At 42.1% G+C, this 26,829-nt stretch overlaps 2 protein-coding genes across 2 annotated transcripts; both read right to left on the bottom strand.

Annotated features, from left to right (window-relative positions):
* Window positions 1-175: 175 nt before the first annotated feature.
* On the bottom strand, window positions 176-6,584 carry HEBP2 (heme binding protein 2). Its single transcript, XM_061428117.1, has 4 exons — window positions 6,403-6,584; window positions 5,741-5,876; window positions 4,847-5,027; window positions 176-705 (listed from the first exon to the last, which is right to left on the bottom strand). Exons 1-4 carry the CDS (start codon window positions 6,502-6,504, stop codon window positions 507-509), a joined length of 618 nt encoding a protein of 205 aa, XP_061284101.1. The 5' UTR covers window positions 6,505-6,584; the 3' UTR covers window positions 176-506.
* Window positions 6,585-6,813: 229 nt separating this feature from the next.
* SMIM28 (small integral membrane protein 28) lies at window positions 6,814-23,007 on the bottom strand. The gene is made up of 4 exons (XM_061428703.1): window positions 22,538-23,007; window positions 19,146-19,492; window positions 7,053-7,144; window positions 6,814-6,962 (listed from the first exon to the last, which is right to left on the bottom strand). The coding sequence occupies exons 1-4, from the start codon at window positions 22,646-22,648 to the stop codon at window positions 6,814-6,816; spliced, it is 699 nt and encodes a 232-aa protein (XP_061284687.1). The 5' UTR covers window positions 22,649-23,007.
* Between the last annotated feature and the right edge of the window lie 3,822 nt (window positions 23,008-26,829).

Raw genomic sequence — 26,829 nt, 5'->3', positions numbered from 1 at the left:
ATTAGCAAGACTTCTGAGTCCTGTGAGTTTTTCTTGTGTGGTGGGGGCAGTGGGCAGATAGAAGAGCAGGCTCAACAGAGAAAGTAACAGTGGCAGCTGCAGAAGATGATTTGATTTTTGTTTCCAACTGAACTTCACTTCTCCAGGCTTGACAGCCTTGTAGTTCCACACAGGATAAACGTTACCATTTTTATTGATAATATCTGGAGTGGGTAATGACGCAAATCCAAGTAGAAATAAGGCAACATGATTGTGATACAGCAATGAAGAGAGAACATTCCATTTCCCTGGAGCCTCATAAAGCCAGATTTACATGTTTATAGAATCCTGTCCCCTATTATCTGTGTGTCTAAGGCATCAAGCATTAAAAAGGCACAGTGGAAATAAGCTCAGTTCATAGTATTACTCTCAGGTAGAGATACTAGATACATTTTGCTTATAGGTAATGATGAGGTCTATGTTAAACAAAAGTTTTGCCCCAGACAGTAGACCTTTCTCTCCTTTTCTCATTCCCTTTCTTTGGAGGGTTCATTTTTCTGGATCAACCATACTTCATTATTTTTATCAAGCAATTTGAAAGGGCTATTGTAGCCTGCGGTGTAGTAAACCTTTTCGTCGAAAACTTTTCCTTCTTCCCTCAAAATGCTTGCTAATGTCAAGAGTTGTTCTTGATTCTTTTGGGCACTAGAGAATCCATCGAAAGACCTACAAAGGAGAAAGTAAATAACCATAAATGATTTTAATACCGATGTGAATGTTAGTTTAGGAAAAAAAGCAGAGGCTGATACAAGGAAATCTGGATGAAGTGCAGTTTCAGAGTTCCTCCCTCTAGGCACCTGAACTGACCTGTTCCCTTTCTCTGGTTCCCAGGCTCAGTGTGACCTCACACACCCTGAGGGGACCCAGGAGGAGGCACAGGGTCTCATCTGTTGGGCAAATTTGGACTTTACACCATCTTGTGCTCTAATGCTGTGCTTCTCAAACTCTAATGTGCATGCAAGTCAGCTGGGAAAATGCTGGTTCAGGGTGTCTGGGGTGGGGCTTGAGTGCCTGCATTTCTCATAAACTCCTGATAATGCTGATGCTCCAGGTCAGACCACAGTGAAACCCCCTCAGTGGCTCCCTTTCAGACTTGCTGCTGCTGCTGCTGCTAAGTCACTTCAGTCGTGTCCGACTCTGTGCAACCCCATAGACGGCAGCCCACCAGGCTCCCCGTCCCTGGGATTCTCCAGGCAAGAACACTGGAGTGGGTTGCCATTTCCTTCTCCAATGTAGGAAAGTGAAAAGTGAAAGTGAAGTCGCTCAGTCGTGTCCGACTCCTAGTGACCCCATGGACTGCAGCCCACCAGGCTCCTCCATCCATGGGATTTTCCAGGCAAGAGTACTGGAGTGGGGTGCCACTGCCTTCTCTCTATTTTCTGTCAAACACTACCTCTTTTTCTTGGAAAAGGGTAGGTGCTGTATGACAGATGAACATAATATAGTTTTGATCCTATGAACTTTCAGTCTAATGGAAGAGATGGACATTTTGGCGACTCTCTCCATACAGTCTGAGTAGAGTTTTATCAGAGACAGAATCAAAGTGCTTGGGAACACTGAGGATATGATCAGATCAAGGGTAAAGGTGTATCTCTGAGTTGGGTCTAGAATGGAGGATGGTTTTCCTGGGCAGAGAAAGGGGAAGGATAAGAGAACAAAAGTCCAAAAAACACAAAGCATTTTCATAGGCATAAATTGAAGTCAGGAAGGTGAGTCAGACATGGAAGTAAGAACTTTGTGTATCATCCTAAAGCCTTTTTATATTATTTCAAAGGATACTGAGCAGCAAAGTAACTTGATCAGATCTGGGTAAGAATATAGGCAGAGAGATAGAAACTAGATTGCAGAGAAGGGACCAGGGAGGAGGCCGCTAAGAGGATGGGGATGAAAAGACAGTCAAAAGATTCTAATAAAAAGTGGGAAAATAAAAGTTTAAGTATAGATTTTAAAGTATACAAATGAAAACACCCTGAGATGAAATCATGACAGCACACTGACTTAGCTGAGTTGCTGACATGTAAACACGATGAGTCTGAAGTTTGAGAATAGGAAAACAAACAAAAACATTTCTAATAGGATTTCTAATTCTTCTTTAGCACAAAGTTTATTATCAATATGCCAATGGAAAAGCATTCCTACCATTCATCAGATAAGATGTAAGTCTCAAGAGTACAAACCAGGCCTGTCTTATTCAACAATGTCTACCAGGCACCTAGTCATTCCTGGCATGCAGTACCTTTTAATTCCTAATTGAATAAGTATAGGAATCTATGCACATGTATATAAAATAAAATGTTGAAGACAATTGACAAAACTCTCCTTAATCTTCATCATGTTGACTGATAATAATACTTCTGAATCATGTGTTAGGAAACATTCTGACTGCCAAATTTATTATTTATCTCCTTAAGGAATAGTCAATTCTTAGTATAATATGTTCTGCCTAAAGGGAATCTGTTTCAGATCTCACTTCTTTCTTGAAATCAACTCTTGAACCTCCTACTTAGAGATCATCTTTTGTCCTCTGAGTACATGTTGTTCTACAGTGATTTATCCATGGCTTTATTCAGGACACAGACAAATACTGAGCCTCCCCCAAACACCTGCCTCATCAGGAGCGGTCGGATTCGGGCAGAGAAACATGTTGCTGTATTCTTGATGACGTTACAATCTATAAATAGATCATTAGATTTTACAATCATAGGACAGAGTGGCCGGCTGACTGCAGACACTGAGGAAGGTCTCATGGACAAAGTGCCCATTGATCTAGGTCCTAAAGGATGAAAGCAGAGAAGAGGGAGGGAGCTAGAGTTGGTAGTAAGATGCTGCTCAGTGTTCTGAGTATTTTATGTGAATTAACTCATCTGATCTTCCATGGCAACTCTGTGAGGTAGGTAGGTACTCTGACTATACAAGTTTCATAGATGAGGAGATTTTGGCAAGGAAAATCTCAGCAACTTGTCCAAAATCAAAGGTAAAGAGATGTGGAGGAACTTGGCCTGCTCAGTGAAGGGCAGGAGGAGAGGGGAGCACAGATGTCAGGGAGACAGGTTGGGCCACATTATGAAGGCGAAGCGTACACTGTGAACTGTCTGAATGTCACGCTGAAGCAAGAGGAAACCAACAGATTTTTAAACGCTGTAACAGGTTAGGGTTTTGTTGCTGTTGTAAGATAGATCGGAGTTCCAGAGTGGAGGGCAGGAGAGAGGAGGAGACTGGTGGGCAGAGAATAGTTGGGAGGCTCTTGAAGGGAAACCTGAGATTGAAAAACGTCGGAGTATCTGGTGAGCGTCAGGCATGCGCTGGGCACGGGGGTAGCACAGGGGTCTCAGCTGAGGTCCCTGTGAGGTGAGGGCCCGAGGAAGTGACTGAGGGGTGAAGGGAACGGAATCACGACCATTTCTGAGGCAAATGGGCTGGATTTGGGGACTGATTATCAGGGTGGAGCATGCTGATGGCCACAATGGTCCTTGTTGGGGAGGCTGTCAGACCATTGAGACGCTTTACTGACACAGGCACTGTAAGGTCAGAGAAGGCTTGGGGGAAAGCTGGGTTTCAGAGCTGTTGAGCTTGATCTTCCACCCCCACACGGAGATGCCCAGCTAGTAGGAAAATCAGGGCTGGAGACACTGAATTTGAGTCACAGGCCACAGATAGTTGAAGCAGTGTGACCAGACCGCCCAGATCACGTCTGCTATAACATGAGGGTTAGTAAGGGCCATCAACAGTGACCCCTGGGTGGGGAGTGGATGAGGTGCCGCTGGAGGGAGAGAACCAGGAGGAGAGGAAAGACAAGAGGGTGACATTCCGAGGTACAGGATGGACAAGGATCATGGGGCCGGACAGGTCAGCACAAGGATGCTGCAGGAGGCACATGGGAAAGCACTGCCCTCGAGTGACAAGTTCAAGTGCGCTGCAGAGGGTGACGGGAGCCCAAGGAGCAGGTGAGGCTGTACCAGGCTGTGCTGGTCTGACGGGTACATGGGACTTGAGGAAATAGAGACAGAGAGACAGAGTCTTTTAACAAGGGAGGGTAAAAGTAAAAGTGTTAGTCGCCCAGCCCTTTTCTACTTTTTGACCCCATGGACGGTAGCCCACAGGCTCCTCTGTCCATGGAATTCTCCAGGCAAGAATACTAGAGTGGGTAGCAATGCCCTCCTCCAGGAGATCTTCCCAACCCAGGGATGGAACCCGGGTCTCCCGAATTGCCGGCAGATTCTTTACTGTCTGAGTCACCAGGGGATATAAGAGGGTGAGAAAGGGAATACCAAAGGGACTCTAATACAAGACTATTACGTACTTCGTGGAGCTCTTTAAAAATACCAACAGAGAATTTAATACAAGGAATGAGTGGAAAGGTATTGAAGGTCTGAGAAATGCAGTAACTGTAGGAAGCAGCTACCATCCTTTAGGCTGGAGGAACAAGGAAGAGTTTGAGGTTATCAGAACCTAGATTTGGGAGGAGGGGTACCATGCACTGTTTTAAAGTGTTTTTCTCCAGATGTAACTCGATGGCAGGTAAAGGCAGTCTAATGCATTTGAGGGGTGGGGTGGGAGTGTAATTTGTGTTGCTTCTTATATGTGGGAGGGATGCATGAGACGTCTCTTCAAATGAATTCATTTTTTCATGTCACAGACCCTTAGTAACATATGAAACAAGTCACTAGAAAAACACCACGAAATGCATTAGGCCTGTTTTCATGGAAGGGTGAAAAGCACAGGAGCTAAACTGCACAGGCGCTGAACTATGAGTGCCCACAAGTAAAACCAGCAGTCAGCAGTGCTGTGAATGACATCTACCACTTACCGTACAAACACCGTCATCTCGGCTCTGTCTTCAATGAAGACATCAGACTCTGCAGGCCTGGGCGGATCAGATTGCTGTTCAGAGGGGATATACAGGGAAATGGTAATGGTAGACTCGCTAAAAGGACCTGAGCCGGGCTCCATGTAGCTCGTCACTGGAGCTGTCATCTTTATTTTCATCTCTGTGCCACGAAAATATATATTTAGATGCAAAGGAAAAGCAGATTTAGTGTATTTATGACTACATTTTAAAATGTAATTATTTTTTGACCTGAGTTTCTTGACATAAATATTTACCTTTAAGGTAATTTTCATCTAAATAAAAATAAGGGCAAAATTACAATTAGCGATTGTGCACATTAAACACTTTCTGTACTATTAACATTATAACTATTTATGTACTATCAATATTTTTCATTAGTCCATAGTTTTAGAGATAGAAGGGAAAATTAGAAATCACATGGTCTAGGTCATTCTTTACTTATACAATTCAGACTGAGGTCTCGTTGGCTAAGACCTGCTAAAATCTAAACAGCATCAGTGCCAAACCAGAAGGCAGATCTTGAGACTCTGGACCTTGTGTGTGTTGACTCTTCCTGCCTCCTAATATCTCTTGTTTTACCAGTCACCAAATTATCTCAAAACATTAGCCATGAAAAGGCCTTAAGGCTAGGTACACAGAGGCCCAGTTTATTCAGAAGAGTCACAGAAAGGAGAACAGAAGCCCAAGAGTACCCTCCTCAAGACAGGAAGGATCCTGAGCATAGGCCTCCCTCCTCTTCGGACAGTCTTTGATCATCTGGTTAGTTTGCTATTCTAAAAATATATTTCTTTAATAAGTGAAAACCCAATAAGCCAGGCCACAATACGGTCATTAAAGGTAAACCGCCTTCACCTTTCTCGTTTTTGCCTTGAAGGTAGCTCTTCAGCCTTGTAAAGCCAGTCTGCATGGCTGAATCCCAGTCCATAGACTCAACCGCAGTGCTGACCCATTTGGCAGGCCCGTAGTGTCGGATCTCATAACTTCCGGGCTAAGATGGAAAGGGAAAACTTGGAGGAGACAATTCTAAGGCAGAACGTGAGATGCAGCAGTACAGATACCTTGATCTCTGGTCCACTAGGACGGCCTGTCCCGGGGAGGGGCGCTGCCCTTGGGTCCAGCCCGAGGTTCTGACTTCTCAGCGCCGACAGGGCCCCTCCCCCGCTGCTCCCATATTTAGATTAGAGACGCTGGCGGCCTCTCAGTTCAGGTTAAAAGCAAGCAACTGTTCCGCCCCTTTGCCCGGAGGGTCCCATCTAGAGTTTGGGGACATGATCAATATTTTTTTTTTAGCCACAAAGAAAGAAAATTGAGATGTGGCATCTAGAGTTACGACGGCTCCCGACCCCCTTTTCCTGTTTGTGCAGGAATGGGGTTAGGACTCAGACCAATTTTTAAAATGTATTTTTTAGTTAAACCTATGAGACCCTCCGGCCTCATTGCAGATCAGCTCGGGGACACCCCCGCGCTCGCCATCCCCACGGCCCGCACCCTCCCAGCCTGCGGGCGGCGCCTACCTGGGGGCCAGCATCCTCCGGGACCTCCCAGCCCGGCGTCTCCACCACGGGGGCCTCCGAGCCCTCGGCTGCCCGGGGATCGGGCTCCAGCACCTCGGCCATGGGCGGCGCCGACGCTCCCGGGAAAGAGCCCGGCGAGCTGCGCCAAGAAGGGGGCCGCGCCGGGCCGCTCGGGACCGCCCCGCCTGCGTGTCCGCGTGTCCCCGAGTCCCCGCCCCGCAGACGTCTGGTCACCTCCGCGCAGCGCGGGAGCCCCGAGTCCGCGGAACACTGCGGGGCCCCGACCGGGAGGGGACGCAGCGACCCCGATCCCGACCGGGGCAGCTCCGGCCGGCCGCTTCTCCTGCGGGTCCCGTGGGCTTGGCCGGGCTTTCCTTGGGAGTCTCCTCCGCCCTCGCCCTTGTATTTTAGTTAACAGGCACGCAGAGGCGTCCACCATGGGAGCCGGGGGCGGAGGAGGGCAGAGCAGCCGGCCCGTGGGGTTTCTGGTGTAACCGGCCCGGGAACCTCTCCCGCGGCCCCACCCGCGCGGCGAGCCGGTTCTGCTGACGAGTCTACGCCTGCGGAGGGAGGTGAGCACGGCTCGCCCTCCTGAGTGCCTCAGTGGAAGGCGGGGGGCGGGGTGAGGCGATGCTTCTCCCGACTCTAACCTTGGCCGCCCCTGTCCGCACCCTCGTGGGCCGAATGCTCCGTGCCCGGGTTGGATCCCGGGACAAAGGCAAGCAGGCCGCCCCACTCACACCTTAGACGGGAGCTTAGGGTCCAAACAGCAGTCAGGGGCCCAGGGGAAGGAAGTGGGTGAGGCCACAGTCACACCCTGAGAAAATCTTGAACTGTCCTGGTTTCTTTTCCTCTCCCCACCAAAGAGCCCCCAAACCCTTAAGTCACCCCATCAGATGTAACAGGCTGGGAAAGTGTGATGGGAAAGAGAAAGAGGGGACAGTGGCCAGGCCCTAGTGATTTTAGAAGTTTTTGGTTAGATTTAGTCTTTTTTTTTTCTAAGAGAATTATTGAGAAAAAATTCACTTACCATACAGTTCACCCACCTAAGACATACCAGTCAATGGTATTTAGTGTGTATTCACAGTTGTGCAACCGTCACCACAGTGAATTTTAGAACATGGTCTTCATCTTCCACCCCCGAAAGAAACCCCACTGAAACCCCATTAGTCATTCTTAAATCTCCACCACCCAGTCCTAGGCAACCACTCATCTGCTCTTTGTTTCTGTTCTGGACTTTCCTATAAATGGGATCATACAATGTCTTAATACATCTGGCTGCTCTAACAAAATATCACAGACTGGGTAACTTCTAAACTGCAGAAATGTGTTTCTCACAGTTCTGGAGGCCGGAAGTCCAAGTCCAGCAAGGTCAGATGACAGTTCTCTTCCTCTGGCAGACTGCTTATTGTACCCTCACATGGCAGAAGGAGTTTTTTCTGGTCTCTTTTATAAGGGCACTAGTCCCACTCATGTGGGGGGTCTTTCTTCATGACCTCATCACTGCCCAAAGCCCCCACCTCTTAACCCATCATATTGGGCATCAGGGTTTCAACATACAAATGTTTAGGAGGACACAAACATAGCATATAGAATGTGGACCTTTCTGACTAGCTGCTTGCACTTAACAAAATATTTTCATGGTTCATCCACATTGTAGCATGTATCAGTACTTCAGTCCTTTTAATGGCTGAAAAATATTCAGTTCGATAGCGTTTTGTTTATTCTTTCATCAGTTGATCATTTGAATTGCTTCAAACTTTTGGCTTGAGTAGTAGTACTGCTGTGCACATGTGTATATATGTTTCTGTTGGGCATGTTTTCATTTCTCTTGGGTAAAAGCTAGGAATGGAATTGCTGGGTCAAATGGTAACTCTATATTTACTTTTTTGAGGAACTGGCAGACGGTGTTTTAAAGCGACTGTACCACAGAATTCCCTGGCGGTCCATTGGTTAGAACTCCACACTTCCACACTGGTGTGGGGTGTGAGCTTTCTGTTTCTACATATCCTTACCCAACACTTGTTTTTATCTGACGTTTTTATTATAGCCATTCTAGTGGGTCTGCCTTAAAGATTTTTTTGTTTTGATATATAGTTCACATAACATAAAAGTCACCATTTTATTTATTTATCTTTTTAATTTATTTATTTTAATTGGAGGCTAATTACTTTACAATATTGTAGTGGTTTTTGCCATACATTGACATGAATCAGCCATGGGTGCAAAAGTCACCATTTTAACAAATACAGTTCATTGTTTTTCAGTATATTCATTGTATTATACAAGCATCAGCACTAATTCTAGAGCATTCCATCACTCCAGAAAAAAGCCCAATACAATTTAGCAGTTACTCCTAATCTCCTCTGGTGGCTCAGATCGTTAAAGAATCCACCTGTCAACACAGGAGACATAAGAGACTTGGGTTTGATTCCTGAATTGGGAAGATCCCCTAGAGGAGGGCATGATAACCCACTCCAGTATTCTTGCCTGGAGAATCCCATGGACAGAGGAGCTTGGTGAGCTACAGTCCATGAGGTTGCTAAGAGTAGGACATGACTGAAGCAGCTGAGCACACAGCACACCCAGCCTCCCGGTCCCTGGCAATCAGTAACCTACTGTCTCAGTAGTGTATAGAGCACATTGTTAGTCGCTCAGTCATGTCTGTCTGACTCTTTACTTTCTGTCTGTATGGATTTGCCAATTCTGGACATTTCATATAAATGGAATTATATATAACATGTGATCTTTGGTGACTGGCTTCTTAGAGTTATGCTTCCAAGAGTTATTCATGTTGTAGCATCTATCAGTGCTCCATTCCTTTCTGTTGCTGGATAATATCATGTTCTGTGGGCCTAGCGCTTTTAAAGCAATTGATGTCTTTTTGTTTCCTTCCCCTTTCCTGCTCAAACAGGTATGCAGTGGTCTGAGGATATATGACACTTTCTTGGGTTTATAGCAAATCTTTTATTATTGGTAAGATATGTTTGAATTATTTAGTGAAGGCTAAATAATGAATTTGGACTCATCTCTCATTATTTATGGCAGCTATGTATGTTCTATACACTCACCATGGACATTGAGCTAGTGAATACTGAACCATTGGTACTAGAGGAAATACAGACTTAGGTTCCTGTGAACCTCTGGTTATATTTTCATCAATATGTAGCCTTATTTTATGTGTGTTATTTTATAAAGACAACTCATTTAGTATATACTTTTTAAAATCCATTCTGACAAACTCTGCTTTTATTAATCTATTTTGCCACACTGTGCAGCACGTGGGATCTTAGTTTCCCAACCAGGCATTGAGCCCGTGCCCCTGCATTGGGAGTATGGAGTCTTAACCACAGGACTGCCAGGGAAGTCCCTAATATATGCTGTTAATTTATTAACACTGAACTCACAAAAAACAGCACTGTAACTTATGCGTTCTTGAAGTTTCTGTGTCTTCTCCAAAAGGCACATCCCATCCTTCTTTTCTCTTAGGAGCACTTATAGCACTTCAGCACTATGCCTGAGAGGCATTTAAAAGAGCAAAATCACCAACAAAAAGCACAAAAATGTGAAAAATGTGCCACTAAATAAACTATGAGAAGGACAATGTATGAGACCTATAAGTAGAAAACAGAGCTTAGCCTTGTTCGACTTTATCTGGGAATGTGTCTTTGGTGGCTTGGTTTTTTCCACCACTCTACGCGTATACACGTCCACCCATGAGCCAGAAAGTGATGTATTGATGCTAGGGTTACACAGATATATCAGCAAGTAGGTGAATTTGCAAGTATGGAATCTAGGAATCATGAGGATTGACTGTAAGTGCTTCCTGCACTTCCATCCATGTTTCATGGACCAAAGCACGTCATCAGGCCTTAACTGACTTTGGGAGGGTGTGAAAGGGCAATCCCACCATGTTGTCAAAGGAGAATTCAAATATATGAGAGAAGTACTAATGCCAATTGCTGATGTCTTTTGGTCATGGATTATTCCATCCTTGAAGCAGACTTTATTTCCCAGAGACAGTTGCCACATTGTCTCTCATCCAACATGCTGTTCCTATAACATGACTTTGTTGCACCTGCCATGAGAGAATGAGGCCTCTGCTCCTATTCCTTGAAACTGGGCAGACTGTGTGACTTCTGAGGCCTGGTCATTAAAAACTTCCACCGAGTTCTAGGGCTACCCGCGCTTAGAAATCCAACAACCCTGCTGGAGGGAAGCCCAGGCAGTTCCAAGGAAAGCTACGTGTAGGTTCCTAGCTGAGGTCCTGACTGACAGCTGGCGACAAGCACCACACGTGAGTGACCAGGGGTTCCGACAGCGCCAGCTCCTTGTCCTCCAGACAGCCTCCCTTCTTCCATGCTGAGGCCCCAGAGGTCACAGAGCAGACACAGGCAGTACCTACAGAATCTGTGAGCATAAAAAAAATGGCTGCTTTTTAAAATGCCGTTCTGTTTGAGGTGGTTTATTTCAGGAATAATAGCTAAAAGAGTAATTTGTATGTCGTCTACGAATGGTGCTGTAGTGGGTGTTGGTGGGGTTTAGAAACGTATAGAATTTTGCCCTTTGTTGCCGTTGTTGTTCAGTCACTAAGTCGAGTCCAGCTATTTGCGACCCCATGGACTGCAGCGCGCCAGGCTTCCCTGTCCTTCCCTGTCTCCTGGAGTTTGCTCAGATTCATGTCCATTGAGTCAGTGATGCTGTCCAACCATATCATCTTCTGTTGCTCTCTCCTGCCCTTGATCTTTCCCAGCATCAGGGTCTTTTCCAGTGAGTAGGCTCTTCACATCAGGTGGCCAAAGTATTGGAGCTTCAGCTTCAGCATCAGTCTTTCCAATGAATACTCAGGGTTGATTTCCTTTAGGAATGACTGGTTTGATCTCCTTCCTGTCCAAGTGACTCTTAATAGTTTCATCCAGCACCACAATTCGAAAACATCAATTCTTCAGTGCTCAGCCTTTTTTATTTTACATTCAAGTCATTGTTTACTCAGAGGCCATTCTTGTACTCACAATGTAATTAAATATTTGGTCTTTTTATAGTTACTACAATCTCAAATATAACTATAAAATGGATAGCAACTTGGTATTCTAATGGAAAATGTAATCTTTTCTTTTGCTTGGTTTCTCCTTTAGTTTGGGTAAGAATTTTAATAGTCATCCATTATTTAGACACAAAGCAACCCACGAAGCCCCGTTTACACTTGGTGCCTGACACATAATTGCTTGATAAATGTTGAATGAATGCCAATCTGAATTTATCAGACACTGATCATGATTGAGTGTCTTTAGAAGCACCTGTGAACCACCTTTCTCATGGACCACAGAAAATGAAGAGACATTTATTGAATGTGGGGTTAAGGATAAGAAAGCTAAGGTCTAAAGCTGGGAATGTCTTTAAAACTAAAACACCAATTCTAATCAATATGAGGCTGATATAACTTCTGAGACTGCAGTGAGTGTTTTTAAAAAACATAGAGGGATATCCACACTGATGTTAACAGGTTCATGACGTGAAGTAAAAGTGGAAACCAAATATACCACAACTAGGTAACTCACGGGAGAAGGCAATGGTATTTCCTCTGAAAAAATTTCAGATTTCTCTGGTTTCCTTGACTAAAGTTGACTTCCTTTGATCTGGGACAGCCTTCCTCCCAGGGCTGCATTATAACTGTGATGGGCCCAAAGCACTTTTGCTTTGGTGGGTCCCTTCCTCTGTAGAAAAATACAAACATTTGTATTTTATGTCTCTGTTGTTATAAAGATGAATATAATTTTTGATGCCCCCCCAAATTAACTTTTTAAATTCTGGTTTTAAAAGAAATTAAAATATTTTCATGGGCCCCTAAAAATGATGTGAGCTCTGGGCATTTAGCCTGGTAAGGCTGATGGCTGAGTAGGTTCTGATATCTTAGTTTCCCTACAAGAGAGTGAGAATGTCTGATATCGTATATGGGAAGATAAATAGAGAAAGGTACTAATACTTACTCTGCCCTTATGGTGGATGTGTGTTTTAACATCGGATCTTTTTATTAACAACTCTCTGAGGCAGGGCTTATTAGTGTGATAAAGGAGTAAATAATGAATAATTTAGAACCAAGAAGATTCAATGCTTAAAGTGAGAATTTGTAGCTTTTGCCTCACCTTGTTCAGAATCCAGATAGAGAGGATAAATGCTAATGCTGGCCTTTCAAAACATCCAACTATGTGTATTGTCTGAATATGGGGGGAGGAATTGGAGAAGGAGAAGCTTTATTTTAACTCTGTACGGCAAAGTCCTGCATTGCACTGAGAACATGGTGGGACTTAGGATGCCTTATTCTAATATCAGAGTACAGTGATCTCAGTTCCTTCACCAGGGACTGATTTGGTCTTTGGGACCACATGGTTTCTGAGATGAAGTTGTTGGTCTCATCTTTCCTCTTCTATATGTAAAACTTTCCCTCTCACCCCGTCTGACTTCTTTCAAGATTTTTCCTTTATTTTTGGTTTTCTGTGGTTTGAATTCGAAATGCCCAGGTGTAGGGGTATTTTTTGTTTGTTTTCCTGTTTGATGCTCTCTGAGTTTCCTGGATCTGTGATTGACATTAATTTAGGGAAATTTGTTGTCATTGTTGCTTCTAATATTTCTTTTCGCTTCCTGGTATTCCCATTATACCTATGTAACACCTTTTCAGTTCGGTTCAGTCACTCAGTCATGTCCGACTCCTTGCGACCCCATGAACTGCAGCACACCAGGCTTCCCTGTCCATGACCCACTCCTGGAGTTTGCTCAAATTCATGTCCATCAAGTCGGTGATGCCATCCAACCATCTCATCCTCTGTCGTCCCCTTTTCCTCCCACCTTCAATCTTTCCCAGCATCAGGGTCTTTTATGGAGTAGGAAATGGCAACCCACTCCAGTATTCTTGCCTGGAAAACTCCATGAACAGAGGAGCCTGGTGGGCTACAGACCATGGGGTTGCAAAGAGTCGGAGATGACTGAGCATGCACGCACCATCACCTTTTACAGTCGTCTCACGACTCTTGTATATTGTTTTATTTTTTTTTTCCAGTTTTTTGTTTCTCTTTGCTTTTCCCTTTTGAAATTTCCTATTAATATTTCCTTAGATTCCTTCCTCAACTGTGTCCAGTCTACTGATAAGCTCATCAAAAGCATTCTTCATTTCTGTGACAGTGTTTTTGGTTTCTAGCACTTCTTTTTGGTTCCTTCATAGAATTTCAGTCTCTCTGCAGACATTGCCCTTCTGTTCTTGTTGTCTGTGTTTTCCATTAGAGCTCTTTGCATATTAATCATATTTATTTTACATTCCTGGCCTGATAATTCCAACAACATTCCTGCCATCTCTGGATCTGTTTCTGATGCTTGCTCTGTTAATTCAAATTGTGTTTTGTGCCTTTTAGTATACAATTCTTTCTTGAAGGGTAAACTCGATGTCCTAGGCAAAGAGAACTGCAGTAAATAGGCCTTTAATTACGTGGTGGTTGGTGGTTAGATGTGGGAGAAGGGAAAATGTTTTATAGTTTTATGATTAGGTCCCAGTCTTTTAGTGAGCCTGTGCCACTGGGCTGTGAACTTCATAAGTGCTTCTCTGTTGCTTTTTCCTTTTCTCCCCTTTATTAGAATAAGCTAGCTGGGTGTTTGCCCACTCTGCAGTGTAAGACTAGAATCAGCTGGGCCTGCAGATTCCCCGCCCCCTCCCAGGTGAGTTAGGTTCTGATAAAACCCGAGCAGGTTAGGCCCTGGAGAAGTAGTTCTCCTGAGGGCAGGCTTTGTTACAAAGAACAGAACGTGGCGGTGGATTTCGGGATGGTTCCTCTTCCTCTCCTTCTGCTGGAAGCACAATAAGGTTTTTTTTCTCAGAACTCCACTGTGAGAATCTGGTAGGGCTCCTAGAGGCAAAATTCACAGAGTGTGGGTCCCTCTGGAGTGTTTAGTTCTCAGGTTTGCCTACTCTGAGCCTCTGGCAGTCCTTCAGTTGCAGTTCGGTTTTCCCCAGCTCTGGCCCCGTTTCCTGAGGAGGTTTCTATGTGTGGGCTTCTGCTGAAGGTAAGTTGTGATTTTCTGTATCCATCTCTCTCGAGTGTGGGGCCAATGGTTTGCCCTATGACCACAGTTCGCTGAATTTAAGAGGAGCTGTTGATTTTTCAGTTTCTTGGGCTTTTTGTTGTTGTTATGATGGAGAAATGACTTTCAAGCTCCTTTCATGCCAGACCAGAAACTGGACTCCTTTTCTTTTGTAGAAAATGATGCCTTAGTGATATTTTCTGATCCAGTGTAGAATTTAGTGAAAATGTCTACATTCTGGTCACTGTTACTATTATACTACCTCTTAAAAAAAAAAAAAAAAAAAAAAACCTACTTATTTGGCCATGCAGGGTCTTAGTGCAGCCTTGAGGGTTTTTAGTTGTGGTATGTGGGATCTAGTTCCCTGACCAGGGAGAGAACCCAGGCCTCCTTCATTGGAAACATGGAATCTTAACCACTGGGCTGCCAGGGAAGTCGCCTCCCTCCCATTCTTAATCTTTTCTGGCTACAGTTATTGCTTCTCCAAATACTTTTTAGCTGTTAAAATCTAGTTCTTTCATCCCTGGTTTTTTATCAATTCCACTCTCTGGCTTGGAACTTGCTAACAGCTAGTACTACCCATGTATGCCAGTTGTGTCAACATTTAAAAAAGGATGCACTGTTTACATGATTGTTTCTAATATTCTGCTTGCAAATCCTGCTTTGTGAGTTGAATTGGTAGCAGATGCACATTACACTGCGGAGAAAGCAATGGCACCCCACTCCAGTACTGTTGCCTGGAAAATCCCATGGATGGAGGAGCCTGGTGGGCTGCAGTCCATGGGGTCGTGAAGAGTCGGACACGACTGAGCGACTTCACTTTCACTTTTCACTTTCCTACATTGGAGAAGGAAATGGCAACCCACTCCAGTGTTCTTGCCTGGAGAATCCCAGGGACGGGGGAGCCTAGTGGGTTGCCATCTATGGGGTCGCACAGAGTCAGACACGACTGAAGTGCCTTAGCAGCAGCACGTTACGCTGATGGCTTCAGGGAAGTGTTTACAGAGAATGTTGGGTTATAAATGATGGCTCAAAGCTAGATTTACACACTTATTTTCTCTAAACATGGTACCTTACACCTGGATAGAAGCTCACCTGTATTTTGTATCCACTCACATTACCTAGAAAATGACTTGCCTTTGTATTAGAATCTCTGGCTATTTCTGTTTAATTGGTCTATATGGGTCCTGATATCAGTATTTCTAAAAGTCCCTCGAGTAATTCTACCATGCACTAGGGTTGAAGTCTACTGGTGTGTAGCAAGTGTCAGCAAACCTTTTCAGAACTGGGCAGTAAGTATTTGGGGCTTTGAAGATCAAATAGTCTCTGCTATAACTACTCGACTCTTGATGTAGGAAGAGCCATAGACAAGTGGGAATGGCTGGGTTCCAATTTTATTTCTAGCCACTAAAATTCTAATTCATATAGCTTTCATGTGTCATGAAATATCCTTTTTTTTTTTTTTGAACTATTGAAAAATGTAAAAATCAGTCTGTCTCACAGGATGTACCATAACAGGTTGCTTAAATGGTGTGTGGTGGGAAAGGTATTCTCTGATGAAAATATAGTGGAATTCGGCCTGGGGGCTGTAGTTTATTTTCTTACAGCTTGATTTGGTTCCACAAAAGAAAATGTTTCCTTTATCACTGGTAAAGTCTTCAATGAGTCCTAGCATTGACTACTTATTTTAAGTAAGTCTACCAAAACACAAACACATTTATTGTTTGCTTATTTTGGGCTGTGCTGGGTCTTGGCTTTTCTCTACTTGCGGCGAGCAGGGGCTGCTCTCCAGTCGTGATGCGTGGGATTCTCACTGTGGCGGCGTCTCTTGTGGTGGCTCCATTGTGGCGGAGCACTGCCTCTGAGTTACTTGGGCTTCAGTAGTTGCAGCACATGGGCTCAGAAGTTGTGGCGCTCAGTCTCGGTTGTTCTGCAGCATGTGAGATCTTCCCAGACCAGGGATTGAATCTGTGTCTCCTGCATTGGCAGGCTGATTCTTTACCACTGAGCCACTAGGGAAACCCTATCAGAATATTTTAAAACATGACAATGCATTTCCATATTGGCCTTTGAAACTGTGGTATTTGGGATGCTTTTGTCTACAAATACCAAGCGTGGCTTAAATGGTTAGTGGTGGGAAAGGTATACTCTGATGAAAATATAGACATTTGCAGGGTTATTAGGCAGCATGACAATCATCAACCCAGGTATTGTCCATCTTTCTACTCTACTATCCTCAAGACTAGTCCTGGCCAATGTCTTGCTTTTGGTTGCAAGGAACAGCCCTGCTGCTACTGCTAAGTCGCTTCAGTCATGTCCGACTCTGTGTGACCCCATAGACGGCAGCCCACCAGGCTCCTCCGTCCCTGGGATTCTCCAGGCAAGAACACTACAGTGGGTTGCCATTTCCTTCTCCAATGCAGGAAAGTGAAAAGTGAAAGTGAAGTTGCTCAGTCGTATCCGACTCATAGCCACCCCATGGACTACAGCCTACTAGGCTCCTCCGTCCATGGGATTTTCCAGGCAGGAGTACTGGAGTGGGGTGCCATTGCCTTCTCCAAGGAACAGCCCTAGGTACCGCATACAGACATGTAACATCCAGCAGAGAGGAAGAGTGTTTCCTTCCATGCATTTATTTTTAATGTGAGGCAGTCTTTTTTTAGAGCAAGCCTCTCCTCCTGTGTACATTTCCCCCATCAGCCCCAAAGACCAAATCAGTCCCTGGCCAAGGAATTGAGATCACCATGATTAACTCTCATTGTGTATCCACTGGTGTGGGCAGGGGGAAGGGAAATCTGTCTGCCTCTCACAGGCGGTCCTAGGATTTCAGAACCAAATCAGGGTCTGTTAGCAAAGGAAAAGGAAGACATGGCAGTTGGGAAATCAACAGAGTCTCACAGAGAACTAGATTCTTAGGATTAAAAAAAGAAGGCTGTCTGCTGAGCTTCTCATTGCCATTTGTTTATTTACTTCCCTTAAAGACCATTAGAGAATTGTTTAGTACAATTTTCCTGAAATAAATTTTATTGATTTTTCACTCAGATTATATTTTGCTTAAGTCTTGAAAGAAGTTGCTAGTATTTCTATCAGATTACATTTGAAAAGTAATGCAGTGTACTTTGTTATTTTTCTACAACTCTACCATGTTGTGTATCTAGTATAAAAATGTTCATGTCAAAAATTTTGAAGAGTCATCATTTTTTGTTCATTTTGAACCATCAGAAGGTTGTTTAGTTTATACTATGAAAACAAAAAAGTTTTACCCCTGAAATTACAGCACTGAATACAAATTTAAGGACCTTGTGTGCCACCTTGCCACCCCCATGGGTATCTGGATACAGCCCCCAAGTGTAAATGACTCACTTCTACCTCCCCATTTGAAAATCACAGAGGGAGATTTGTATCCATTCCAAATTCAGCCATGTCCATCTTATTTTGAGCCCTGACCCCCAGTCTGGAGTGGGCACTGAAATTCCACATTTACAGTTTTCTTGGGAGACCAGCTGGCACTATGAAAGGTGCTCTGACCCAGGTCAGAGAGGCTTCTGGTCCCAGCTCTGCCTCTTAGGAGGTATTTAACCTCTCTCAGCTCTAGTTTTGACATCTGCAAAGCAAGAGCTTGAACAATGTGATTTATAAGACCCCATTAGAGCTTATCTGTGTTTCTCTTTAAGATTTTGACCTTTCCTTGTACACATTGCTACATTTAAAATGGATAACCAACAAAGACCTACTGTATAGCAAAAATGAAAAATAAAACAATCCTTGAATCCTATATAAGGGAATAAAAAAGATTTGACCTTTCCTTTCCAATGTTAAACTGATTTCTACTCTTAATACTGTTTGATGAACATACATTGTTACCGGGTCCCCCCAAGATAATGTGTGGGAACAGCCATCTTTTGTCCTGCCACGGCACAGTTAGAGACAGCCCCTGATATTCTAGTGTGAGACATTCCCACATAACCAAGCCAAATCTAGGAAGCAAGTCAAAAGGTAAACAGAGCGATGCTACTCACGAGAGAATTTTGTAGCACTTTATTTTTTTTTTAGCTAAAATGCTTGCAAATGTCAGTTCTTTCCTCATTAATATTTAAATATATTTCACCATTATTTACAACAGCCTTGAAAATACACTGGGTCCACTGACCCCTGCAGCTCTAGAGCTGTTTTTTTCTCTCCTTCTAGAACTCTCCAAGCCTCTTCACACAGAAGTGAAACAATGAGGCCCTGGACAACTTGTGTAGAAAGAAAAGTTTTATTTGGTGGTCGAAGTAGTTATCTTTGGCTTATCAACATTTTTCTGTTTTCTTTCTCTATAGAGTTCTTATGTTCCCTAGTAATTCTTTTTTCCCCTCAACTCATATTAGAACTTTTTGTTTTTCTCAGGGGTATATGTTATAGAAGAGCCCAGTCATTGTTAGAACAACCTGGGGAAAGTTTCCCCTAAGGAACTTAAAAATAAGTTAACAAGATTGACATTTGTCGAGCTCCACCCCCACCCCACCCCCAACCCATTCATCCCGGTGTCCACCAGTGACTAACAGCTTCTTAGGTCCAGAGGCCCTTGTCCCCCTGCCCAAGTGGGCTGTTTGAAGGGTGGAGGGCCATGCTCTGTATGGTTTTCAGGAGCAGTTTATATTTGCTTATCCAGCCCAGGTGAACCCACTCCACACTGAATGCCCGTGTCCAGAGCCTGTTCCCCAGGAGCATCCTTGGTGGCCTCCTCATAGGAGGGCGGTGAACACGCCTTGGAGAGAAGGGCAGCCTCCGGGGGCAGTGGGGAGTAAGGGGAGGTCTGCTCGCTGCTCCAGGGTAAGCCGGGCAGGAAGTCGGTCATCTCCCCTGCAGGCGGGTGCTCTGGGAGGTCCAGGACAGAAACCTGGCCCTGGGGCCGAGGGGTCTGACAGTGGCGATACAGGAAGAGCAGTAGAAAGGCCAGGAAGAGCAGGACGGTGGCTGGAAGAAGGATGAACAGGAAGGGCTCCACATCCTCCCGGGTGGAACTTCTCTTCTGGGTGCCCTGGCATTGGGGAACGGAATAGAGTTAGAAGATGGGGAAAGAAGACCCCTGGAGTTCTAAGGTTGGCCTCTGTCTTCATTTCGTATTCTACCATCATTTGGACTTCCCTCATAGCTCAGCTGGTAAAGAATCTGCCTGCAATGCTGGAGACCGGGGTTTGATTCCTGGGTTGGGAAGATCCCCTGGAGAAGGGAAAGGCTACCCACTCCAGTATTCTGGCCTGGAGAATTCCATGGACTGTATGGTCCATGGGGTGGCAAAGAGTTGGACACAACTGAGTGACTTTCACTTTCACCATCATTTATTCACTCTAAAAATCACTCTAATCATTCATTTATGCCAATGAATTAAAGTGTACTTATAAAGTATGAATTCAGAATGTCAAAAGTACATGAGGATACCCTACAATATATCCACTGAAGTAAAAATATTAGAATAAGGTTTAGTTGGTAGGTCCATCACACATTCATTGAATGAGAACTCTTACTATTTATGTACTTTATTTAGAATTAGACCAATAATGTTTTATGCTGCACAAGGGTCATTTGGAACTTCTTTGATTCTGGAGTAAAATCTGACATTGTTACATGCTCCTATGACATATAAATAACATTTGAAATCTGATTGGATAGCCAATGCTTATGATGATTGAGATTGTGAAATTCCTTCAGTTTGTTTTTGCAATATTTGTAGGATAAATATAGAAATTTGGAACTCAAGAAAAAGAATTGCAGGTAAATTTTTGAATAACCTAAAAGGTATTGATTTGATAGTATCAGCTTATAAGAATAATGATTATTCTTGATGGAGTAAACAATATAATAGGCACAGAATGATACTCCAACAGCAAGGTATGAAAAAAGAAGTCCTGTTCCAAATTGCATAGACATCTCTTTACATAAAGCTGCTAAGAAATAAGTATTAAAATGCTTCTGCATTCACAATGCATGTGAATGTTAGTATTTACTACTACAGAGGGAAAGAAAACAGTGTAAAACCTTATAATTGTGTTTAAAAAAACAACATACTAAGATCTACTGATTTAAAATAAAGCTTACACTAGTAGAATTATGAGAGCTGGGTTTTTTGCCTTGATTTTGGTGAAAAGAACAAATGTTTTGCTGGCCTTAATGTTTAAGAGACTGATTTATCTAGTGTTTGTTGTTGTTATCTTTAATTCCTAAAGAATTTACAACTATGTATGCTATTTTGACTTGAAATTAGATGGTCTATTTAATATTTACCCTGTTAGATATTTTGTTTTGGTAAGATATGAGTTATGATATTTTAGCTTAAAATCCTTACAATTTTTAAAGTTTTTTTTGAGCAGCAGAGCGTCATCTTTGGGCTTTGACAGCTGTGGTCTTGAATTCCGATATGACCTTCTGATACCTGTGTGACCATGGACTATTCATTTACCCGCTCTGATTCTAGTTTTTCTTCAGTATGAAATGAGAGTAAAATCATCTTTTTTGGAAGGTTGGCTTGAGAATATAATGAATGAACGAACTATGAATTTGTTCGGTTTTCTCACATATAATCTAGTTTATCAGAACTCTTAAAATCTGTTATGATAAAACAAGGACTTTGATTATATAAGTTTAAGAATAGATGAACTCAAAAATAAATTTACTACAACTATTAAAACAAGTTGGACTCAAAAAGCAATTTAAACTATGTTTATTTTCTCCCATTAGATAAATCATTTACAATGTTAAAGCTATTATCTCTTAATACTTAATCACTCTTCAACCTTGATAACCACGGACCATTTTATATAATTGATTTTTCTTCTTTCTCCTTCAATAAATGTGGATAAGTTTCTGAACCGTTGTGGGCATCAAATTTTAAACACTGTTATACCCTCTAAGTTCCATATGCATTGAATATGAAGATACTTAATATTCTATTTAAAAGTTTTTATGTAATCCTCTTACTTTATACCACTAATGGTATTAGTTGCAAAAAATTGAGAAAGATGCTACTGTCCCCTTCTGGAATCAGTACTTCCATTGGGTGAGTTATCTTGTCCAGATATCGATACTTATACAGCAGATTAGGACAATTTCTTGAGATAAAGAACTTTTTTTTCCCCCCCTAATTAAGAGACCATGGAGCTATAGAACAAATTTATGATGGTATCTTTGTTTTTTAAATGATTCATAGTATATTGGTTCAAATTGTTTTTTTTTTTTTTTTTTTAATGCAGAAAGAATGTCTTTAGTCAAATATTCTAAATGGTTCATTACTCTCAAGGTGGCTTTTTAATATTTCTCAAGGACTTTGCAGTACAGGGATTACTTCAAAGAAAAAGGCAATAGAAAGTGTAACTGCTGAAGGATATATCATATATGTGTATACTTTATTTCTGTAAAAATTGGTTTTAGAGAACTTAAATACCAATCTCAACCCTCAACTTTCTAGAAAACAAGAAAATAGGTTTCTTTCCCTCTTTCTTGTGGGACAGTGGTATCACTCACTTTCCTGTTGACCATAAAATTAATTCTGAGTTTTTAGGTTTCTATAAATATTTTTCCTTAACGAACCCTCAGATTGGGACCCCCTTTGGGCACTTCCCAGATAAAGCAAAGCAGCTGCTGCATTTCTTGGAGGCAAAACCTCTTTAAGTCTTTGCTGCCCCTCCTGAAGTAAGATCCCTGGCTTCTTAGAAACAGTTGCGGAATCTCTTTCTTTTTTTGTTATTGTTTTTTAAATGTAGACATTGCTTACTGAGCAAAAATGCAACCTTGTCATACCCAGACAAGAATTTGCTGACTTCTGCCTTCAGGTGTTCTTTTATATATTTGTTATCTCAGGTGTTTTCAGAATATTCTGTGACAAGTTTTACTTGAATTTATCATTGTCAAAAGAATCCAGCTTTCAAGTTACCTCCTTACACCAGGTCAAGTCAGTGAATTCATATTTTTGTCACACCTGTAATGTAAAATGTTGCCACTAAGTTTTCCTAACAATATAGGTGATGTTGGTTTTAAAGCTAACAAGGATATTTTGGGGGAAGAAAAGGCATAAGTTGTAGGTACAGACCTGCAGCTGAGTTTCCAGAAGAGGGAGGCTGGGTTCGCTGGTTAACCACTCGTATGTTCCCCGGCCGGCGTGGCCAAACTTCCCCCAGCTGCTGCCCAGCAGTGCCCGCATGCTTTTACCCGACTGGTGCCCTAGTTCCCCTTCCACCTCGCTGCCCAGATCTCAACAGTGCTGCTGCTTCTTGGCCCACATCCAGCTTGGGTGTGTTCGGCTGATGGCTCTTGGTAAATTTGTTCTCTGATGAGGATCAACAAGGGAAAAGAAACCAACCAGAGAGACCTCTGAGGACTATATTTAAATTCCGTGCCTCTGGGTTTGCTTCTGTGGCCTTCGTCATATAAGCATGGAATCAGATACCAGACACAGAATAGATTTCAGACAGATGTTCTTTGCATTCGTGTTATTACAGTGCCGCAAATGGTCTCAGTGAGTAAAGAGCTTTTATATTTGATGTAAATAAGACCCTCTCCCTTCCCTTACCACACCCTCTCCAGAGATATAGCTGAGCAAGAAAAACTACCCAACCTGAATTTCCTTTAATTATTTTTGGATTCTGTGGTACAGGGAGACGCGGGTATTTGGTAGAGAAGCAAGACTCATTAATTACATTTTGGTGAATTATTTAGATGAAAGATGCTAAATGATAAAATTGTACAGAAGCCAGAGAGACAATGGCTCAGATTGTTTGGATGGAATGTTTGCTGTTTTCAGTTTTTTTAAAAAAGTCAAATTACCAGTACCTACATAGTCTTCCTTATGAATTACCTTATGAACTTTATAAAATTATATCAAGCAGTAAGAAACTTTCAATTTGCATATTCACTGAGGTAACTTGGGGATGTTTAATTCTACATATGTATTGAGAACTTAACATTTAAGACATGGCTGTTGGATTCTTCCTTGTAGTAAATTTTAGCTTCAAATATTTACTCAGTATGTTGCAAATCAATATTGCAACTACCAATATTCCTATCCAGGCTTCATTCAAGTGATTGTTATGATGCTGAAGTCATATTTTAAGTGGGATATATTTTTTTTTCTTAATAAGATTCTTAGCATTTGGCCCATGGTGGTCTATGGATAGGTTTAGGGGAGGGTGGTGAACTTTCTGAACTTTTAGATACATTTAATTTTTGTGGAAAGATCCATAGTTTTCATTACATTTTCAAAGACAGCTGTCCTCCCCAATGCACTTTGGCACTCTGTCAAACTTATTTGTGAGAAGGGTTTTCAACTGAGATCCCAGTACGTCAGTCAGTATCCTACTGTGGAACACCTTTGTCATTTCATGCTTTCCTTTCTTACTGTGGAATTAGTTGATTTTGTGCTTTTGGTTGACACGTTACCTTGTTCCATGAACGTGTTCTATTTTAAGTCAATCCTGTGTCCCCACATTGAAACATGAGGAGCACCTAGGAGCACCTAGGGACCACTGCACTATTTCACTTTTTTGCATGTCGATGGCCTTGCCAAGACTATGGTCTTGACCTTTTCTCCATCTTATCTACTTATTTAAATAGCTTCCTTTCTTGAGAAGCAGATTAGAAATCTGGACCAAATGCATTAAATGTAAATCTGTAATGCTGACCCTCCTCCAGCATTGAATGAACCAGACAAAACTTCCTGCTTTTATTACATTCTGAGGGGACCAAGAAGAACAAATATAATTACATAAATAACATGTACTACATCAAAAGCTGATAAATTCTATGGAGAAAACGCACAGGGAGCACAGTAAATGCTGAAAGTGGGGAGGCATTTTAAAAGTAGACAGTCAGTTAGGATCTCACAGCATAAGTGATGTTTGTATAAAAAGCTGAAGGGTTCAAGGGACTGAGTCATGAAGATTTCAGAAGGAAGAGCATTGCAGACAAAGGGAATAGCCATGCAAAGGCCCTGAGACAGGCACATGCATGGTGAGTTCTCAGAATGGCTGGTAGGTCAGAGTGGCTGGAGCAGTGGGCCGGGAAGAAAGTAGAAGATAGAATACAAGGGTGGGGAGGATACGTGGAAGGTACAGCACAGAGTGCAGGGTTTATAGATCATTTGAGGAATTTCAGCTTTTATTCTGAGTAAGATGGAGAAGCCATGCAGTTTTGAGCAGAAGAGTGACAAGATCTGACTTCCATTTTAAAAGAATCACTCAGGCCTCTGGGTGGGAAATTGATATGACAATTAAGGGCAAAAGCAGGGACTCTTGAGAAATAGCAGACCAGATTAGTATTATAGAAGTGAAGGTGGTGAGATTCTAGATATATTTTAGAGTCAGCAAGATTTGTTTGTTCTACCACTAAAGGTGGTAGAAGATTGAAAAATGATCGAGAAGAATTCTGGTTTATTTAGACTTGAGTGATAGGAAGGATGACCACTGGAGGGGAAAGACTGGATAGGGCAGGTTGTTTTGTCTTTTAAACAAGACGAGTAAAGATCAGGAGTTGAGTTTTGGACATGGTAAGTTTGCAATATATGTGAGTTTGAGTATTTGGAGTTTAGGAGTGAGAACTGGACCACAGATAATAGTTAGAACCCATTGTCAGGGTTGCTGTTACTCAGTTGCTAAGTCATGTCCAACTCTTTGCAATCCCATGGGTTGCATCCCTGTCCTCCACTATCTCCTGGAGTTTGCTCGAACTCATGTCCATTGAGTTAGTGAAGCTATCTAACCACCTCCTCCTCTGCCGTGCCCCTTCTCCTTTTGCCTTCAATCTTTCCCAGCATCAGGGTCTAGCATAAAATTTTGTGAGATTTGAATAAAATCTGTACTTTAGTTAATAATAGTATATCACATGTAATTTCCTGTTTTTTTATACCATCATATTTCTTTATATTCTCAGAATTGGATTAGAAGTTTAGTATTACTGCTAAAAGTCTAGAAAATTTATTATCTTAGTGATTTTAAAAAATTTGAATGAGGTTTGAAACTTCTAATGAAATAATGTTATCTCTGGTGTGACTTCCAATTTATTAATATATGCTTAGCCTACAGGGCCAATAGCCTGAATTTGCTGTAACTGCTTACAGAAATGCTGTAGTGTTTAACTCTAGAAAGTTACACCTGTGTGGATTTTAGCAATTAAAGTCTTTTTTATTTTTTAGGCCTCCAGAGTACATGATCTTTTTCATTTTCTCTACACTAAAAGACAGGACACTTCCTATTTCAGTGGGCTTTTCACCAAGACTTTTCTGCTTAGGACTTGTATAGCATGATGTTAATTATAAACACTGACTATAATAATTCTGAAAGTTTGATGAGCTACCTCTGAAACTTCTCCAAGTATTTTAGAACTGAGGAGAGAAGAGTTTTTCCATGTTGTACTTAATTGTTTTCCTTTTCTCCCTCTTTTTTAACATTGGCTTGTTTTCGCCCATTTCATTTGATCTGTTTTTTCTTAATTTCCTTAAACTCAACATTGTCAATTTGCTATTTTTATTTTCAATAACTACCTATATTTTTTGGTTTCCTTCTGGTTTGTGGAACTTATGGGAGTTTGACTTTGTGTTACACATTTCATCTTCTGGGCTAGTGATGGAGAAAAAGCCCTTGAAAACTCAAGGTGAGGGCAGATTGAAATAAATGAGATATGCCTGTAAAATGGTAGCTTTTTTTTTTTTTTTACATTTAATTTCTAAGCTAGTAAATACATTTGAATTTTAGCAAACTTGTCAGTGCACTTTCTCAAGATACAATTATAGGAATTAAATAAACTTATATTTGATTAGGATGACTGAAAAACTAATCAGCAGATGGCCAGCAGCCCTGTGACGAATCGCTGCCTGCATCAGAGTCCATGGAGGCCCAGGGGTTCAGCGAAGGGTCAGCAGATTTGGCCTTGGTTTCTGTTCAGCTTTGGCCCTGATAATATGGAAAGAAAGACATAAACAGTTTGACTAAGTCCTTAGCAATATGGATTGAAAAAAAAAAAAACTACCTGAGAGTGATGTTTTAAAACCAACCAGGTATGACAATAAAAAAGAAATTATTGATACAAATTTACTTTGGAAGAATATGAACACTTATGGAAAGGGAGGTTTGAGCAAAAGGTTTTTAAAAAACTTTATGGGGGAATAATATCAAACAGAACAAAGACCTTGTGTGTGCAGTTTGAATTTTGACAGTTTTATTCACTCCTATAATCACCATGTGAAACAAGATATAAAACATTTCCATCATCCTAGAAATTTCCCTCCTCCTGTCAATTAAAGTTTTCTATCTACAAAGTATTTTTTTTAACATTTCAATTCTCCGGAAAAATCAGGAAGCAGGATATATGAAATTTATAAGCTTACTGTGT

This window comes from Bos javanicus, chromosome 9, assembly GCF_032452875.1.
Source record: "Bos javanicus breed banteng chromosome 9, ARS-OSU_banteng_1.0, whole genome shotgun sequence".
Taxonomy (NCBI): Eukaryota; Metazoa; Chordata; class Mammalia; order Artiodactyla; family Bovidae; genus Bos; species Bos javanicus.
The sequence above is the reverse complement of the archived record's forward strand: the minus strand, read 5'-3'. Positions and strand labels throughout refer to the sequence as shown.